At 48.7% G+C, this 19,410-nt stretch overlaps 1 protein-coding gene across 5 annotated transcripts in view; it reads right to left on the bottom strand.

The window, feature by feature from the left end:
* Nucleotides 1–19,410, bottom strand: part of TIAM1 (TIAM Rac1 associated GEF 1) — a 147,001-nt gene that overhangs the window by 22,812 nt on the left and 104,779 nt on the right. For all 5 annotated transcript variants that reach the window (XM_056497159.1, XM_056497143.1, XM_056497176.1 and 2 more), the window contains 6 exons: nt 17,969–18,043; nt 17,323–17,493; nt 12,523–12,627; nt 10,415–10,496; nt 6,158–6,244; nt 3,697–3,912 (listed from right to left, as the gene is read on the bottom strand). In XM_056497159.1, coding sequence (XP_056353134.1) covers nt 3,697–3,912; nt 6,158–6,244; nt 10,415–10,496; nt 12,523–12,627; nt 17,323–17,493; nt 17,969–18,043 — 736 coding nt within the window. The remainder of the gene's footprint in view (nt 1–3,696; nt 3,913–6,157; nt 6,245–10,414; nt 10,497–12,522; nt 12,628–17,322; nt 17,494–17,968; nt 18,044–19,410) is intronic.

A 19,410-nucleotide genomic window follows, 5' to 3' on the forward strand; every position in this document is an offset into this window, starting at 1 on the left:
TTGCAGCTCCAGCCCCAAGCTCAGCATGTGCAAGGGAGTTCCAGATGATGAAAGAGCTGTGAGAGATGTCAGATTTAGCAGGAGCTTTGGCAGACACTCCCAGGAGCTCAACTCCCTGAAACACAGCCTGCTTTGCTCCTCTAGACCTCCCATTGAGCAGCAAGGCACCAGGAAAGCTCCCTGTTAAGAAATGTAACATATATTTCATATTTTGAAAATACACAATATCCTTTGCCTCATACGAAAACAGAATCTGCCCTTTGCTGCCTTCACAACTGATGAAGAATTGCTAGGGAGGAAGATAATGCTAAGACACCAGCATGATCCCACAGGCAGATGCTGGAGTCCTGGAAAAGGGATGTGCCCACAGGTGCTGGCACTGTGACCCTGCTGACAGGGGGCTGCAGTCCCTCAGAGCCAGACAGAATCTGGGTCCTAGAAATAAAGCACTCAGCAGAAATCATGGAGCTGATACACTGCCTGCAATCAACAAAGACACAAATAAATAGGTCAGTGGGTATTTCATACTTGACTGCTTTCTGCAAGAAGCTGTGGAGCCAAGAACAGAAACCTAATATACAGTCACAACATTTCAAAGCAAAACCCCTCTTTAAAATGTCACGTGGATCCCACCTTGGGTAATGGATCCCTGACAATGCACAGGAGCAGAGGAAAGGCTTCAGTAGAACAGGGTTCTACAAACACCTGACCAGAGATTTGGAAATGGATGGGGGAGCTCTCCTGCCTCCCAGTCACACACTTGGGTGCAGAGCTCTGATCCCACTCCCACCTCAGGCTAAGCCATCCCAAATTATCCCACGGGCAAGCAGAGGTGCCTCCAGAAGCACAGTGCCACCTGCACTCCTCCTGCTGGCTGCAGGAATGTTCCCCTCCTTCTGGGGGACCCAGCCCAACACTCCCTGTGCTCAGAAGGAATGGGAATGTCGGGAGAGCCCCAGGCTGTGCTGCAGGTGGACACAAATCCCAGCTCCCCGGGCAAGGAGGAGCCAGCACTCAGGGTCTGATAGAGCACAGGCCGGTGCAAAGCTGGTGCTGAGCAGCAGGTGGGGGCACCTTGTGGCCAGCTATGAAAATGCACAAGATGCCTCGATTTTCCTGCACAAAAGCCTAACTGGGAAAACCTCCCTGAAAATTCAAAGGGGAACATTTCCTGAGGATGCTGAATTTTAGCTGCCTCTGTAGGTTTAGGCCACACCTCAGACGAGGTTGCTTTTAGCAGTCCCCTCAGAGGATCTGCAATCAGCTGTGGCAGCTTTTCTTGCTCCCTCTTTTCCACTTGCTGTGAATATCACACTCCCCAAAGGCAGTCTCAGCTCAGAACAGTTTTGATTACCTAGAAACAACTTCATTTTGGCAATTCCACTGGTATTTTCAATTATTCCAAAAAACTGAAGCAAGAGGTACAACCAGTCTGTCCTGACCCCACATCAAAAATCAAACAAAAACAAAAGTCAGGTCCCAAATAAAAACATGAAAAAAGGTGTAGAGTAAAATTTCTCCTTTTTGACTATAAAAAAACCCCTATTGTTTCCCTATGGTATATGATATATATGATGATTATACATATATATATATGATATATATATTATAATACATATATACAAACATATATATAATATAAAAATATATTATAAGGCAATTTAAATATTTTAACTCTAAATGTAAACAAAAACATTAGTGTTAAAGTAGGTAAATATTAAAATAATTGTAATCTCCTAAGTTTTAATAATAATAATAATAATTTTATATATATATATATATAAAATAAAAACCTCTGTTGCTCCTCAGGGAAAAGGAAGAAAAAAAAAAAAAACAAAACACAATTTTGTTTCCAAAGATAAAAAAGCTTTTGTTTAAACTGTTATAATCCTAAAGTGTGCCCCATAAGTTAATATAGTCCCCAATAATAGTTATAAAAGAACTATTAATGAAAAAAAAATATTTTTTTAATATAGTAATCAGAATTCCATTCTCCACCTAATCATTATAACACCAAGGCCACAAAAAAATTGTTTCTTATAAAAAATCATCATAAACTAAAAAAAAGTCTCCTCTCCCAAGTAAATTAGGAAAAAGCTCTTTTTAAAAATGATAGTCAAGTGACTGATTAGTTTTATGTATATTGTCAGTGTAAAAAAAAAAAATATGCAGAGGGAAGAGAAGTATTCTAAAATTTTTATTCTAAGCTTTATTCTTTTTTTTTTTCTTATAGCTTCTAATAATAAAGTTTTCCTTTATACCATTTAAAATTAAGCAAATTTCTCCAAATCCAATCTCATGACAAAAAAAATTCAAATGAACAAACCAAAACCAGTACCTTGGCTGCCCCTAGTGAAGGCCAGGGCGCTGTCCCTGGGCAAGAAGTATTTTAAAAATTTTATTCTAAGTTGCACTGTTCTAGTTTCTAATAATAAAGTTTTCCTTTGCACCATTTAAAATTAAGCCTGTTTTGCCTTTCTCCTAACCCTATCTCACAACAACAAAAAAAATCAAATTAACAAACCAAAACTGCTACACCCCAGTACCTTGTCTGCCCTAGTGAAGGCCAGGGTGCTGTCCCTGGGCAAGAAATATTCTAAAAATTTTATTCTACATTTTATTCTTTTTTTTCTTATAGTTTCTAATAATAAAGTTCTAGTTTCTAATAATAAAGTTTTTCTCTGCACCATTTAAAATTAAGCCTATTTTACCTTCCTCCCAACTTTATCTCACAACAAAAGAATTCTGACTGAGCAAACCAAAGAAATTCTGAATGAGCAGACCAAAAGAATTCCAGGTGACCAAACCAAATGAAATTCTGAATGAGCAAACCAAAGGAATTCTGAATGACCAGACCAAAAGAATTCCAGGTACCTCCCAGCAGCAGCAGCAGAACCCCAGGTGCCCTCCAGCAGCAGCACCCCAGGTGCCCCCCAGCAGTACCTTGCCCCCCCAGGTGCCCCCCAGCAGTACCTTGCCCCCCCAGGTGCCCCCCAGCAGTACCCCAGGTGCCCCCCCCAGCAGTACCTTGGCCCCCCAGGTACCCCCCAGCAGTACCCCAGGTACCCCCAGCAGTACCCCAGGTGCCCCCCAGCAGTACCTTGGCCCCCCAGGTGCCCCCCAGCAGTACCCCAGATGCCCCCAGCAGTACCTTGGCCCCCCAGGTACCCCCCAGCAGTACCCCAGGTACCCCCAGCAGTACCCCAGGTGCCCCCCAGCAGTACCTTGCCCCCCCAGGTGCCCCCCAGCAGTACCCCAGGTGCCCCCAGCAGTACCTTGCCCCCCCAGGTACCCCCAGCAGTACCTTGGCCCCCCAGGTGCCCCCCCCAGCAGTACCTTGCCCCCCCAGGTACCCCCAGCAGTACTTGCCCCCCCAGGTGCCCCCAGCAGTACCCCAGGTACCCCCAGCAGTACCCCAGGTGCCCCCAGCAGTACCTTGCCCCCCCAGGTACCCCCAGCAGTACCTTGGCCCCCCAGGTGCCCCCCAGCAGTACCCCAGGTGCCCCCAGCAGTACCTTGCCCCCCCAGGGTACTCCCCAGCAGTACCTTGGCCCCCCCAGGTACCCCCCAGCAGTACCTTGGCCCCCCCAGGTACCCCCCAGCAGTACCTTGCCCCCCCAGGTACCCCCCAGCAGTACCTTGCCCCCCCAGGTGCCCCCAGCAGTACCTTGCCCCCCCAGGTGCCCCCAGCAGTACCTTGGCCCCCCCAGGCCGGGCCCGGCTCCCCGGGCTCGGTGCCGCCCTCGGGGCGCCGCGGGGGCGCTGCCAGCCGCAGGCCCGGCTCGGGCTCGGGGTGGGTGCGCAGGGCCAGGCTGAGCGCGGCCTGCGCCAGCGCCTCCTTCAGCAGCGCCCAGTCCAGCTCCTCCGCCGCGCGCCCGTTCAGCTCCAGCACCTCGTCGCCCGCCTTCAGGCCTGGGAACAGGGAACAGCTCAGACCTCACAGCGCGCACGGCTGGAACAGGCCCCACCAGCAGCCAGCCCACGCCCCACACTCCACTCGGGCAGCCCCGCTCCCCACGGAGCTCTGGCGGGTGTTTGTGTCTAACACAACCATTAGTGACTGCAGGTGACACTGACCTTTGATGCCACCCTCAGCACAGTGCCCAGGAAGTGCCTCACAACATCCCAACCACAATTTCTGCCCTTTTTCCTCACGGCACAGCCGCTGTGCATGCTGCACCCCACAGAGCACAGCCTCCCCTGTGACCCTGCCCAAACCCCACGGAGGCACGCACAGCCTCCAAATGCAGATCTGTCAGTCATGGCTTTTTTCCAGCCTGATCCCAGGAGTTATTTACAGCAGCAGTGCCCCAGGGAGAAGCGAGCAGCAGCTGGCTCCTGCTCCCTGGGATGCTGAGGGACAGCGTGCAGCCCTGAGAGGTGCCATGGGCCTCCTGACCTTCCCCAGGCCCAGCACCAGTGAGCTGGGGCAGGGTTTAATCCCAAACCACCCCTGGGGCCAGGCAGGCAGCAGCACACCGGGGATAGCAGTGCTGAGAGCCCCACAGCTGGAGCATCCCCATCTCCATCCTGCATTTACAGCAGCCAAAGAGCAGGGGTGACCATCCCTGCCATGTCCTGGCACCTGAAAGCCTGCAGGAATCCTCCAGGAGACACAACACTGACTCCCACTGGAAGGGAGGAGGCCAAAGAGCCTCCTCAGGGAAATGGAAAGCTCCCTAAACACATGTAATTGTGCCCAGGAACTCCAGTGTGGTGTGCAGCTTCAGGGTGAATAAAATGAACTTGATAGAGTAGCTACAAAGTAAATGGACTGTAAAATCATATCTGAAAGAAGGACAAAACAAGGCAAGTCAAGCATTTCGCATTATTTAATTTATTCTACTTAGTGATTCTGTGGCATAATAGTAGCACACTAATAGGCCTGCAACCATAAACATTGGATCTGGGGCTTCATTTACTCTTAGTACTCTTTGTTTTGGATGATTTAGAATGAAGCATCACGTCTATCTCAGTGCAATCAAGGAGCTCCCATTCCAGTGAGGAATGCCTGCCTTGCTAAGGCAGACCAACAGAAGAAACAAAAGGATAAATCATAAAAATTACAGGAGAAAACCAAATCTTCTAATTGGAGGGAAGATTGAAAATGAGATGCAGTATCTCATCTGATGGAGTGCAGTCAAATGCAGACAATGCATGTAACTAATGGGAAGCACAGAGAGCTTTCCTGCTGCCACCTCAGGGACTCTTGTCCCAATACCCTGCTGACTGCTGCTCATACAGAAGTGCCTTTCAGGTCAGCTCTGAGCAGCTACGGATGTGTGAGCTTTTACCAGTGCCTGTCCTTGCACTGCAGCCCCACAGGAGGCACTCTGTGCTCACACATCCATTCACACTGCTCTTCCAGCAGAACAGGGAAGCCCTGATGAAACCCCATCCACCCTCACCTAACACTCACTTTGCTCCACAGGGTTTCACTTCCCTGTGGCAGCCTGGCAGGGAGCACCCCCCAGCCTCTGCCCAGGGTTTTTGGCAGGATATCCACCCTGATAACCAGGGAATGCTGTGGGGCTGAGTGACAGCAAAGAGCAAAATGGTCTTTTCCTGTTTGACATATACCTGTGTGGGTTTCTGAAGTTGGGGTGCAACTCCAGGCTGTCCCCCATTCCCTGACCACTGTCCTTCCTTCCTGTTTCTGCCTCCACTGTGCCCCTTGGGCCACTCATTCCCAGCCACACTAGCCAGCTTTGCCAGCCCAGGGTCCCAGAAACTGCCAGGGCAGTTTTCCATCAGCTGGACTGGCTCAGCAGAGTGCCAGAGCCAGCACCAGGGCAGGGGGTGCAGCAGCCTGGGGGAGAGCAGCCTTTGGAACAGCTCTTGGCAAGGGCCAGCTGCTGAATAAGCTCTGCAAGCCATGTAAGCCATTGCCAAGAGAAGCCTGAAGGTGTTTCTGAGGACTCTGCATACACCAAGGGGTCACAAAGAGATAAGAATCTTCTTACAGCAGAGCCTGCTCTGCCTTGGGATGAGCTGGCAGCCTGGTGTCCCTGCTGGCTCCTGCTCCAAGTGCTGCCATGCCTCCTGCAATGGCTGGGAGAGGACCAGAGGCACTAATCCAGCCACAGGGAGCACTGGGATGCCCCAGGGTATTTATGTGGCAGTGAGTGACTTGGGAGGGCTGTGGGAAGTGTTTTACCTTGCTTGAAAGCCAGGCCCGTCTCCTTGACGCCATTCACATAGAGCCGGCGAGTCCCCTCCTCTTCCACAGAGGACAGAGAGAAACCTGGGGAGACACCAGGGAGATGGTCAGAGGAAGCCAGCCCCTTCCAGGGTGTCCCAGCCACCAGGGCAGCAGCCAAGGCAAGGAATCCCTCCCCTCTCCCTTCCCTCTCAGCTTTACAAACACAATGGGCAAGTTCAGCTATCAAAGTGGCTCTAAAATAAACCTGAATTTCTGAGTGCATTTACCAATTACCATATCTGAGGATACCACAGCTGCAAAGCCCTGGAATGGACTCCTAATTGCCTTGCCATCAAAAGTGGCTCCAGGAGGTTTTGCTGTTTGCAGACCAGAGCTGCACAGAGCTGTGGTTTGGGACACAAGCTGGGAATTGGAGAGCCATGGCTGATGTGCCACCCCAAAGCCAGGCAAGGCACAACACCTCCTGCTGGAACAGAGTGCTGACCTCTGCTTTTTGAGATTTGTAAAAATGCCCCTTTCCCTTTGCTCCTTCCCCTTTTCAGCTGCTTCTGGCACAACCTGTCATTTGCCAAGTCTCAGCTCAGTGCACGTTTCATGCTCACCAGAGACCTACAGAACAGCCCTGGAGTGAAAGTGCTGACACAGCCTCATTTTACACACTGCAAATGGCACTGTGGGCTTTGGGCTGGGGGATTTTCCTGCCATTTGTGGGTGACACAGTAAGATAACAATTTGTGAAGGAAATACAAGGTGCCAAGCTAAATGTAGGTTGTTTATTTACTGTGGAGAGTTATCTAAAGCAGAACATTTGCCTTTCTGAAACTTCATTACTCCCTAAATGAGTGCAGGCAACCATTTGCTCTCTCTTTTTCTAGAGACTAGAAAAACATTTCCAAACCTCTGGGGGGAGTAGTTTGTTTTGACATGGAATCAGCCACCAGCCAAGCAGTGCAGATGTGCTGGGAGCCTATCCTGACTTTAGGACTCCCTTCAAGCTGATCCTTATGGCTGAGAGTTATTTTTTCATCCATGATTTAAAAATAAAAAATAAAAAAAATAAAAAAAAAAAAAAAAAAAGAAGAAGAAAAGAGGGGGAAGAATGTGGCAGAAGGAAGTGAGAAGCATATGGCCTTTCATGACTTACTGAGCTACTTGGAACCTGCATGCGAGCTCCTTGGGCTGAATCAAATGAAATTTGTAAAGCTCACTCAACACTCTGCTTTGGCAGAGAGAAGAAGCCTCGACTAAAAGAGCAGCTGTAAAATATAGTAGTTATTGGTTGTCATCACCACAGAGCCTACCTGGAAAACCCTCATCTGGAAAAACAGCAGAGCATGCCCAAGGCTGCAGCTGAGTCAGCACAAAGCATCAGCTCCTAGGAGCATCACCCTTTCCAACTGAAATGCTGTTTGGGGCCAAACACCACATTAAAACCAGGCTGAGGACAGCTCAGGCTCCCACTGGGAGGAGATCAATGTGCCCAAGCAGCCCCAAGCTCCATCTCTCCTACAAGGAAAGGCTGAGAGAACTGGGGTTGTTCAGCCAAGGCAAGAGAGGCTTTGGGGTGACCTCACTTTCCTGAAGGGAGCCCACAGAAAGGATGGAGAGAGACTCATTACAGGGGCCTGGGGTGACAGGACAGGGGAATGGCTTCAGACTGAAAGAGTAGGTTTAGATGGGATATTGGGAAGGAATTGTTCCCTGAGAGGGTGGGCAGGCCCTGGCACAGCCACAGCTGTGGCTGCCCCTGGATCCCTGGCAGTGCCCAAGGCCAGGCTGGACAGGGCTGGGAGCAGCTGGGACAGTGGAAGGTGTCCCATGGCAGGGGGTGGAATGGAATGAGCTTCAAGGTCCCTTCCAACCCAGCCCACAGAATTCTGTGATTCTATGATTCCTCCATGAGAAGACCTGTGCCTCCTTCAATCCATCAGGCCTAAATGCAAACATAGCTGCTTCTTAATTCATCTTTCAGCCATACCCATAAATCCTGCAGTTATTCCTGGCAGAAAGGGCTCAAGGAGCAATTACATAGGTTGTCATCAGCTTTAAGAGATGAGAGATGGGCAGCTGGCAGCAGCCTGGAAATGCTCATCTCACACACACAGTCAATCCCTCCCTCCACAGCCAGAATGTGACCCTGCCCTGTGGCATTTCCACAGCTGTGACAGTGGCTGGGTCTCACACCACCTGCAGCAGGAGTGCAGTGCTTTCTCTGCATGCACTGAGGTGAGAAACACCTCAGCCCAGTGTGTGAGCAGTCTGTGCCAGCAGGAATGCACAGCTCCCACCTGGCTGGGTTCCACAGGGGCTCCACGCAAACATCGCAGGAGAGGAAGGGCAGGAGTGGGTGGAAGCCACAGTGATTGCATAAGCTGGCACTCCTGCCAAAAACATTACCATCAAACTGTGCAAGGACTCTGAAACACAGGTGGGAAGAGATGGCTGGTGACCCAGGCACAGCCTTCTCCTCACTGCCAAGTTCTGCTGAGAGGAGAACAAAAACCTGCATCTCTGGGTGCACGTGGCCTCGCCAAAGCAGCTGAACGCTGAACAAATCCACCTCCAGACAGCCCCCTCAGCCCCCTGGCACAACCAGCTGCTGGTGAATATGCCAGCAGGCTCCTGACACATCCACCAGCTGGAATCCAGGGGTTCTCCCCAATTCCTGCCCTCACAGCCCTGGCAAAGAGGGAAAGAGAACCAGCCAAAGAGGTGAGAATGTCTATGCTCAGGCACCAGCAAAGCATCACACCCAGAGACCCAACACTGGCCAGACCCTCCAGGAGTGCCTCTTACTACCACAGACACACTGGTGGAGTGGAACCACCCCAGAGTGCTCCCAGGTGAGCTCTCCCTGAGATGTGCTGCTGGAATAAGGTGATCTTCAAGGCCCTGTCCAGCCCAAACTGCTCCAGGGTTGTGTGATTTCAGCACACACTTGTCACTGGATGAACACACAAGGAGACATACAGACCACAGAAATCCTTCTGCCAATTAGAGGCAAACCACATTTGGCTGTTTTCCCTCAATGAGAGAAAAGTCAGCTTTTTTGGGGTGCTTTTAGCATTCCCTCCCTGCAGGGTCAGAGCACTGCTCAGCTACATCCCACACCTCACTCAGCTGATCTCATCTCACAGGACACCACCAGTGCATTTCATATTCTTTTACATTTATCACATAGAAAAAAAGAAGAAAAAGAAATGAACAGGAAATGTTATGACAGCCCAACTCTTGCAGTGCTTTCAGGCACTGCATAAATACAAACCCTGAACCATCACTGGGCTGGTGAATATTTTCCTTAGGCCTTCAACAGCCTCAGTCTCACTGCTTTGTAGCAGAGCTCAGTATTCCAATGGCCTGCAGCTGTATAATAAGCAGTTTGGGAATCCAGAATTATTCTAGTCATTAAAACAGAATATTTAGATAAACAGCAAAAAGATGCAGATTGGCTTCCTGAGGGGGAGGCTGCACAGATAACTCTAAAATACACCCCAGAACTGTAACTGCCAGGCCAAAGGGCAAACCCACCAGGCTGGAGGGCTGTAACCTGAAATACCTGAAAGCTGAGAAGTATGAACTACACTGAGAGGAGAGATTCTGCTGCAATGAAAGGAATCAAAGCCTTGTCCTGCTTTATGTTTCACACAGATCTGCCATGTGTCACATCCTGGCTCCAGGAGTCTGTGGGACATCCTCGAGGGCTGGAGCATCTGTGGGACACCCTTGAGCCAGGAGTGCCAGGGCCAGGCAGGAACCCTCCTTGGGTGCCTGTGGCAGCTGAGAAGCAGCCAAAGAGCCTCCCTGGAGCTGCCTGGCCAGAGAACTCGAGGTGCCTCGTACCCCCAGCCATGCCCCCGAGGAGGGGACAAGGGGAAGGAGTGGAGCTGCAGAGCCCTGCAGGCTCTGGGCACTGGGGCAGCCCCAGCCCCAGCAGGTCCATCGAGGCTCCCTGGGAGATGTGACAGCTGGCAAAGGATGCTGCTCCCACCCACAGCCTCCGTGGGTGGCACTGGGAGAGCTCCAGCAAACATTTGTGCTGCCTGCACATCCTCCAGCTCCAGGAAAGCCACACTCACAGCACTCCAAACAAAGCTCTGCTCCTCCAGGTGAGTGTAGCTGTGGGTGGCTCAGGAACCAGAAGTGCTTTTCTCCCCGTGCTCAAGAGACCTTTCAGGTACATCAGTAAGAGCACAAAGAACCTGCTAGAAGTGACTGGGGAGAAACAGCAAAACAAGTCAGGGAGGAACTCACCATAAATATCAGAGGATGCATCAGACTTCTCCATCTGAATGTGCTGGGTGATCTTCTGACAGATTTCGATTTCCTTGTACAGCTGAATAGAGGGTGAAAAAACAAACACAAAAATACGTTACTGTGGGAGGACACATCAATTGTAGTCGTTTGGAACAGATTTTTGGTTTTTAATTACAAGCAGAAGAAAGGGACTGTGGTCATTATTTATCAAACAGCTTCTCTCCACCTGTGTGAGAAGCATTAGCAGTGTCACTCAGCTCTGCTGTCAGAGTTAGAGAGGAGGAAGCAGTGCTTTCCCACCCCCATCACAGAACAGAGCATGCATTCACTCAGTCAATACCATTTTGAGTACACCAGAAACAGAGCTTCTGTTCCTGTTTTACTAATTTACAGGTAGTAAAAGCTTAATGGTTTTATATTATTTTAATGAAGACATTGCAGGAATTCCATTATTCAACAGCAATAAAGGCACAAGGAGTGATTTTGTTTCTTAAATAAATGTTTCTTCATTATCAGACTATCAGACTCACTATACCTCAGCATGACGTTTCACCTTCAACACCCTGATGTTTGTTTGTACCAGGGAAAGCCCCCAAGTCTTTGAAATGGTCATTAACATCCTTCCTGGGAGACCAGCACAAATTCACACCTAGGCAATAGCCCAGAAGTCCCTCCATGCAGCTGCAAATCCCTCTGCCTTTCGGCTCTGAAGTAACAAACCAGCCCTTTGTCTTCGGAAAAAATCACAGCCCAGGTGAACAGAGCCCACAGGTGAATATTAATTCTGCTTACATGCTGCTCTGAGCGTGTAAAAATTAAATTCACAATAATTAACATTTTGAAACTCAGCGTTTGGACTGCAGTACATAAACTATTCCTGTAGAAAAGAAGAGGAACTTGGTTTCAAAATGTTTCCCTAATAAAATATAATTCCATCTCCTGCTTCTACCAGCACTGCAAAAATCAGTATTACAGAATAGTTACAGCCTCATGGAAGTAACCCCAGTACTCTCCCAAACAAGCCCACACTGACAAGCAAACACACAAAGTGTGTTGGTTCCATTTCCACACTCCAGACACCATCCTGCAGCTCTCATCTCTGCCATTCCCTTCCAGCATCTGCACAGTCCCACTGACAGAGTTTTGGGTTAATTACAGCTTTTCACAATAAGCAGTAAGTGATGACTGTCAATCTTACACCCTCTCAACACAAGACAAGTCCCCAAAGTCCTTCCAGACAACGGCAGCTAAAAGCTGTCTCCTCTGAGTTTTAATTTTCCCCAACCATATCACACTTCACAGTCCTAGCACTCCTCCAGCACTTTCTCACTACTTTTTGTTGCTGTTGTTGTTGTTGTTGACAGCATTAATTGAAAATCCCAGAAGTCTTTTGCTAAGTGAGCAAAAGCGTCCATAACTAACAAAGTTTTACTTTTTATAAGTAAACCAGCCACCAATGAAAAGGTTTAAAAAGGTTTACAGCATGTCTGTGTAAAATCACAGAGTTAAAGCATGACACTAATCCTGTTTGGTCTTTTTTTTAATCTCTCATGGCAAAATTCCTTTGAAGTCTGCTTTCAAGATGAATGAGATGAAAACAGCCAGTTGAGGCAATTAAGGAAGTATATTCTCACACATAACTCCAGACCTTCTTGACCTCAATCTTTACCTTTTTAGGAAAAAAACCCAACAAAATAACAAACAAACAAAAAGGGTATTTTCCCCCACTTTAAAACTCAGACAGGGACTGTAACAAGAAGTGCTCAGGCCTCCACATCATGTCTTTAAAATCTCCATGGACAACATGAACAAGAGGAAAAGACAACTTGGAGGGAAGTTAAGCTCAAATGTCCCTTAGAGTGATTTTCACACATTGCCTGTGGCTGTCCCTCCTCTCTCCCCAGACACATCCACACACAAATAGGAGCTAAACACCAGCACAGGATGAAAAGCTTGGAGAGATTATTTTGCTGAAGGCCAATCTGCTATGGTCTGCAAAGCACCAGAATTGCAAACTACAAAGCATAACTCTGCTCCAGAATGTGAGCTAAACACTAATTACCAGTGTACCCAGTGTCATTCACTTGCCCGGTGGGCAGCATTACCAGCTCATAGATCTCCTCCTCTGGCTTTGGCACATAGAACTGGATCTGGTTCTCCACCAGGAACTTCAGGCGCAGGTAGTGAGCAGAGCAGTCCAGCTGGTGTGTCTGCAAGAGACAGAGAGCCTTTAGCCAGGAGAGCACTCTTCCCCATCCCTGACCCCCACAGGAGCAAAAACGCCCCAGCAGCACCTTCCTGCCCTGAAACCTGAACAAAGGCTGGCCCTGCTGCTCTCCCCCAGGAATAAGGTCTGTGTGCCCACCTGGGAGCAGCCTCCTGGGCTTGCTGACCCAGCATTCTGCTCCCTCCCAAGCCACTCCAGAAACAGGCCTATGCTGGAACAGAAACCTCAGAACATGCCTTTGGATAAAAGGGTATTTAACTAAATGTTCTGCTAACAGAGCAAAATACAGCAGGAGAGGTGTTTTCTGTTTGGTTTGGGCATCTTCACAATTTGGCACATTAATACGATGTGGCAGGTTTCAAGCAAGGTTAATAAACACAAAAAATCTGTCTGTCCTCTAAATTCAAAGCAGCTCAGGATACACTGGCTTTATGAGGCCAGAAGCCAAGAGTTGCATCCTGGATTGCATCCCAGTGGAAACAGGTCACACCATTTTAATGAATTAGTTATAATTAGCTGAGGATACAGCATTTGGTCTGGGAGATGTTAATGACCTTTTCTCAGCATGATTAATAAGGTTGATTTAAGCAGAGGTTAATGCAGTGTGTAATCAAAACACATTACAGGTATGATAAACACAAAGGATATCATCCAGAAGTTACTTTCAAAGTTCCTAAACTAAATCTAATGAGAAACCCCACAGTGAATCACAGATACAGTAGATAAATTCTCCTCTCTGTCACTTCTGAAATCCCACTATTAAAGGCTTTTATACTTCAGCCTTTTCATTTTACACCAGCAAATTACCAAGGCTTCTTAGGCTGTGCTGAAAACAATGGCTTATCTGAAAATTGATGCAGGAGCATCATTGTTGCCAGTTTGTCCTGTTTTTTAAAGCCTGGCTTTTCCAGTTGTGATACAGCAGCACTGAGGTGATGAGCAATGTTCACTGAGGGACCTGTGGAAACATCCCACCCTGACCCTCCAGCAAACACACAGAGAACAGGAAATGCTTTGGGAAGTCTGGATTAGCCCAGGAGTAAAAAAGCTACCAATAATAAGAAGGAAAAGCAAAACAGATCTATTGCTGCACTCTGCACAGTGCCCTGTTCAAATATGTCCAAATTATCCTTGGATGAAGTGGAGTACCTGAAATGGAATAACTCCATAATCCAGGCAAATTCCTAGTTAATTAAATAATGACTGAAATCTATCAAGGGCTGAAAGGAAAACAGCTGAATGTAGGAGATATCCTTGCTCCCTCACTTTTTTTTTGGTTTTTTTTTTTTTTTTTTTTTAAACCTCTTACTGCTGCTTTCAGTATTTTCACTTTAGAGACACACCTCAGAAACTACAGGGAAGCAGAATCGGCATTAAAGCTTCAGAAATGGCACAGAAGAGTCGTGGGTTACCTTCTGGTCAGCTTGGTTTACTGTCCCTAGACACAAAAGTGTCTTAAACAAAAACACAGAGAGGAGACCTAAACCCACTGAGTGCAGCCCCCATATCTGGGGTGTCCAGGGCAGGGAATGGAGCTGGGAAGGGGCTGGAGCCCCAGGAGAGGCTGAGGGAGCTGGAAAGGGGCTCAGCCTGGGGAGAAGGAGGCTCAGAGGGACCCTGTGGCTCTGCACACTCCCTGGCAGGAGGGAGCCAGGTTGGGGTTGGGCTCTGCTCCAGGGAACAGGGACAGGAGGAGAGGATTTCTTCCAACAAACGCATTCTTCCACACATTTCTTCAACAAACCCCATCAGCCCAGGTGGATGCCATCAATCCAGTACACTGCAATCCCATCCAGGTCAGGAAGGAGAGCCTCGTGGTGCAGCCTGTGAGCCACCCCATTTAGTTAATTAACATCCTACAGCTGCCCCGAGGCTGTGTCTACCTCAAAATCTGACACTGGCTAAAGTGTTTCAAACAGGGCCATGATGTTCCACTGAAGTGAAAGGAAAAGGGCCCTTGAATGTGGACCCAGCCAGGCTGCCCTAAAAACCAAACCATTAACCCACTTTTTGTTGCTGTGAGCTGCATCCACATGTGGGGAGGTGGGAGCAGAAACAGGGCAGCTTTAATAATACGAATATCCTTTCAAGACCACCCAAAATACCTTTCAGCCATCCAAATCAGCTTCTCGGTTTATTTATTTCTCTCCTAATAACTCTGGCTATGTCTGGACTAAATTAAGCAGCTAACCCCGTTTAAAGCACAACCCGACAGCTTCACCAAGGTGCTGGAGAAGAAGAATTTGGAGCTGGGGTGTGATCCCATTCAAGAGGCTCCAAGTGCCACCGAGGGCTGGCACACAACTCTTCACCCAGCCTGGCTCCTTGCTGGCCAAGGAGAGGGCCTGGCATGTCTGCCAGCCTGGTGGGGGAGACCACAGGAACACAGCTGCCATCCCATGGCTCCTGTGTGGCCCCAGCTCTCCTGGCAGGAGGCAAAGCCCCCAGAGCATCAGGCTTAACTAACTTCCTGAGGCTCTGAGCACAAATCCAAACCAAACAACACTTGGGGTATCTGCTCCTTGCCCCTCATGCAGGTCCCCTCAAAAATGTAAATTGTGAGGGGGAAAAAAAGCCCCAAACCTTTCTTGTCTCACTCTTCATGCAATCAAAAGACAAAATGCCATGTAGTCATCCAGGCTTGTTTTTTACTGCTATTATCTCCATACTGGGTTTTGGTGTGATTATCTCCACATTGGCTCTGCCTAAATCCATAGACAGAGTGTGATTTCCTCCTCCATTTTAAGAAATACCATTATGCAAATGTTAGTAATGCATATACATTCGTTCACACTGAGCAGTGTCATCACAGAATCACAGGATGGTTAAGATTGGAAGGGACCAACTATTTCTTATCAGCCATAGAAAGCAATTTAATGCATATGCACTGAGTTTTCCTGCCTTGCAAGTGATGTTGCTAGTTACATCTTAGGAGAAATCTTTGAGAAACCACTTTAAAAATGCTTTAAACACTCTTCCCACCAATCTTGAATCATAAAAGTGTCACAAAGCATCCTCCAAAGCCTAACTTGCTGTACAATAACAAGCAGCAATGTTAGCATAAAAACACATTTTCCACAACTACTTCAGTGCATTTAATGTTCTCCAACAGAAGAATCAAGCTCAGTTTAGCAGCACACAGATTTAACCACATCTACAAACATGAGGAGGTTTATATGAAATGTAGAGCTTGAAATGTTTACTGTACCAGAACTTGACTGGTTCTCAGATGGCAGATGGCAAACTGATGTGAAATGATGTGGGTCGGATATTAAAGGGGGGAAAATGAGCTGAATGCAAGAGACAGAAGAAAGAGATTGATTATTAAATGCTACAGAAAAGAAGGCATCTCCACAGTGTTTTTCAGGCTGAAAACTCTTACAGAAAGGAAAGAAACAGATAACAGCTCTTGAAAAAACACTCACCAGCCTCCCCTTCTCCTTAAACACGCCACCCAGCACAGCAAAAGCACAGTGAGAGGCCAGGCCCTAGCAGGACCTGCTGGGACCTCGGAGCTACACCAGCTCACTCCAGCAAGGACTCAGTCCACTGAGTTAACCATCCTTACCCAAAGGAAAACATAAACCCTAAAAATAAATCATCACTAATAACGTGTCATCCAGCTTCCCTGTTATGCCTCTCTCCAAAAATGTCATCTTTAGCTGAGCACAAAGCAGAGCTTTCACAAGCTGCAGCGCACCTGGCAGAGAGACGAGCGCACCGTACAATTACTGAAACAAACACCTTTCTCTCACCTTCCCTCTCTTTAGAAGCACATGCAACACGTTCTGAAAGTCCCCAAAGTTAAGCTCTCAATAGTAATAAATGTTTTCTTTCCTCCTGCTGCTGTTGTTGTTGTACAAAGCAGAGTCACTTTTCAGAGCAGCACGTGACAGGAGTTGGGTCTCGCTCGCTCAGAAAACACACATTATGCAGCTGCCAGAGCTGAAAGCCTGTGTTTAATTTGTCAAAGTTTCCAACTCTTTAGAGATGTAACTCATTTTAATGGCCCAATGACTCTGATACTTCATCTGGCAAAGATATCCAGGTGGTTTTTCGTCCCCCCACTCCAATACAGATAAAAGCTTTCCCCTGTCCCCTCCTGCCACCCACACGAGGCTGGGTCTGGTTCCACAGCACAGGCAGCAAACACGGGCACCTTCTCCCACTGCAGGTGCTGCTGCTCTCCCAGGGCCAGCCCAAGGGAAGGAGGAGGGATGGTACATGCAGACAGGTCTCCTGGCTCCTGGGAAGGGTGAGATCACCTCATCACCCTGGCAGAGAGGGGAAGGGGCTGCGGGAGGGATGCAGAGCTGGGGGCACCAGGTGGCTGCACCACCACAGTGTGGGGCTGGCAGAGGGGCCCCACGCTCAGCCTGGTCCCACTGCAGGGACAGAGGATGGCTGGCTCTGGGAAAGGCAGCAGCAGAGGCAGAGCCAGCCTGTGAAGGCACTTCCAGGCTCCTGCAGAGCAGCCAGAGTGGGGAAGGCAAAGCCGAGCCTGCTGCCTGTCCCTGCACCCACTCCAGTGAGCTCCAGCTGCAGGGAATTCTCTGCTGCACTCCTGGCCTCAACCCTGCAGTGCAATTTGTGTTTGCACAGCACAGGACGGGTGTCCCGGTGCAGAGCAGCCCAAGCACTGGCACACACTGATGTCCCACTGCCCCAGGGCAGTTACCTTGCAGATCATTTCCAGCACATCCCGGGAGGTGTCCCCAGGCCGGATGACTGTCAGGGCAGGCTGGTTGTTGGGCAGGCAGAACCACGAGGGCGTGAAGTACTCGTGCACCCAAATGTCACAGTCGGGGTTGTGCTGGTGGACACTGCTCAGGGCCACTTCCTTCTCCCTCTGCATAGACAACAGCCATCATGACCATCCCAGCCCAACACAGCTCCCTCCTCATCAATAACCAGTGCACTATGGGCTGTATCAGAGCCCTCTCAGAGAGAAGATATTTTGCTCCTAAGCCCAGGCTGAAGGCTTGTCTGAACAGGAACCTGCAGTTTTCCCTGAGCAGGATAGAGTGTGCCTCCTGTGCCACCCACACAGCTACACTGAAGCTGCAGTGTGCTTCTCCTGGGACTTCACCCTATGGCTACTGGGAATGCTAGGAATGCAAAAAAAAAAATAGTAGGGATGAAAGCAGGTTTAAATTTCAAACTGAAAAGTGCAGTGTTTCTGGGCAAACCAATCCAAACAACACTGTTGTGGGTGCTGCAGCTCCAATGCTTAGAAATGGCAAAACTGCAAATCTTAGTATTTACTCTGAATTTACTGGATGCAAACGTGGGGGAAGGAGGCAGCTGGAGAGCAGGGGGTTTACCTTGCCATCTGGGACTGTGTCATCAAAGATCCCTTCGAGAGATTTCTTCACTGAATCGACTCCTTCTCCAAACACCTGAGGAACAACAGAGGGAATCTGTATTAAAACATGAATGTGACTCCCTGTGTGCAGCACATGCCATGGGCAGAACAGCACAGAATTCAAACTGAGAAATACAAAAATCCATCTCCAAACACACTGCTTGCAGAAATTTTTCACAGTTGGGATGGGGAAAACCTTCTTCAGGGTGGGTATAAGTCACATCCACCAGCCCTTCTAACCTCTTTCTGCCAGAGCCTGTCATCCAAAAAGAAACAACACAAGAACAGGGAGGTGTTTTCAGCAGAGAGGGGATCCTAAACACCAGGTCAGCTCACTCCAAGAGCCATTCCTTAAATACAGGGAAGTGCTGTCCTGTGTCCCCCACCCCCAGTTCCTCCCTAGGACCACTCCTCCTGAGCACAAGTGTGGCTTTACTGACACAGGCACACCTTTGCACCAGTCTCTGTCCTGACCTGGGCCCTCCACCAAGGTCTGCAGGGCAGTGAACTGGGGGACCTTGCCAGCATTCCCTGCCTCTCTGCTGCAGATACACCAGAGAAAAGGAAAAAAGCAGCTTGATGGAAGAGAAGGTGAAAAACAAGCTGGTGGCAGGGTGGTACAGGAAGATTAGAAGTCACTTCTGCTTGGAGATCTGTCCTGACTTCCTTGGTGGAGCTGGATTAATTTTATCTCTCTTTGTGCTGGCTTTCCCCAGCAGTGAAAGTGGGAAATGAACACTTCCCCACCTCTGCCAACACTGACAACTCAGAGGAGTTCTGCCTCTGGCTGGCTTTGTAATGACCCAGCTGCCAAAATGTACTCAGCAAACATTCAAGCACAAGTCAGTGTAACCCTTCTCTAAAGAAACAGGAGCTGGTAGCCCAGCAAGAGCCATTGAGCCAAAAATCAACAGGATCCCGTGCAGGAGGAATGACCAAAAGGAATATTTGCAGCATCCACCTCAAATCAGCACAGGACTGCATCAGAGGGGCAGGCAGGGATGGTGCTGCAGCACAATCCAATAATGGAAACTGAAAATTCAGATTCATAGCTCCACATCAGCACAGCTCTAGGATCAGGCTGCTGGGCTGGTCAATGATTCCCTGGCTAAAATGAAGCAGGGACTGGGCAGGATGGGAAAAGGTCTGTGCCTGTTAGGAATTTACAGTTGCTTGCTTCCAACAGGCAACACTTCACACAAGCAAGGGAAATGTGTTCAGTCACTGCATTTAGACACTCTGCTACTTTCTCAAAACTTCACACTTTTTACAACTCTCTCCACAATGAGCTTCCTTTAACCTGGAACAGAATGCTCTCCATGCCTGTGGTATGGAGAAGTGAGGGGGGCAGGAGCAGGGGAGGCAGCATGAAGAATGCAATTATCTCCACTGGAAGGAAAA

This window comes from Oenanthe melanoleuca, chromosome 1 (assembly GCF_029582105.1).
Source record: "Oenanthe melanoleuca isolate GR-GAL-2019-014 chromosome 1, OMel1.0, whole genome shotgun sequence".
Taxonomy (NCBI): Eukaryota; Metazoa; Chordata; class Aves; order Passeriformes; family Muscicapidae; genus Oenanthe; species Oenanthe melanoleuca.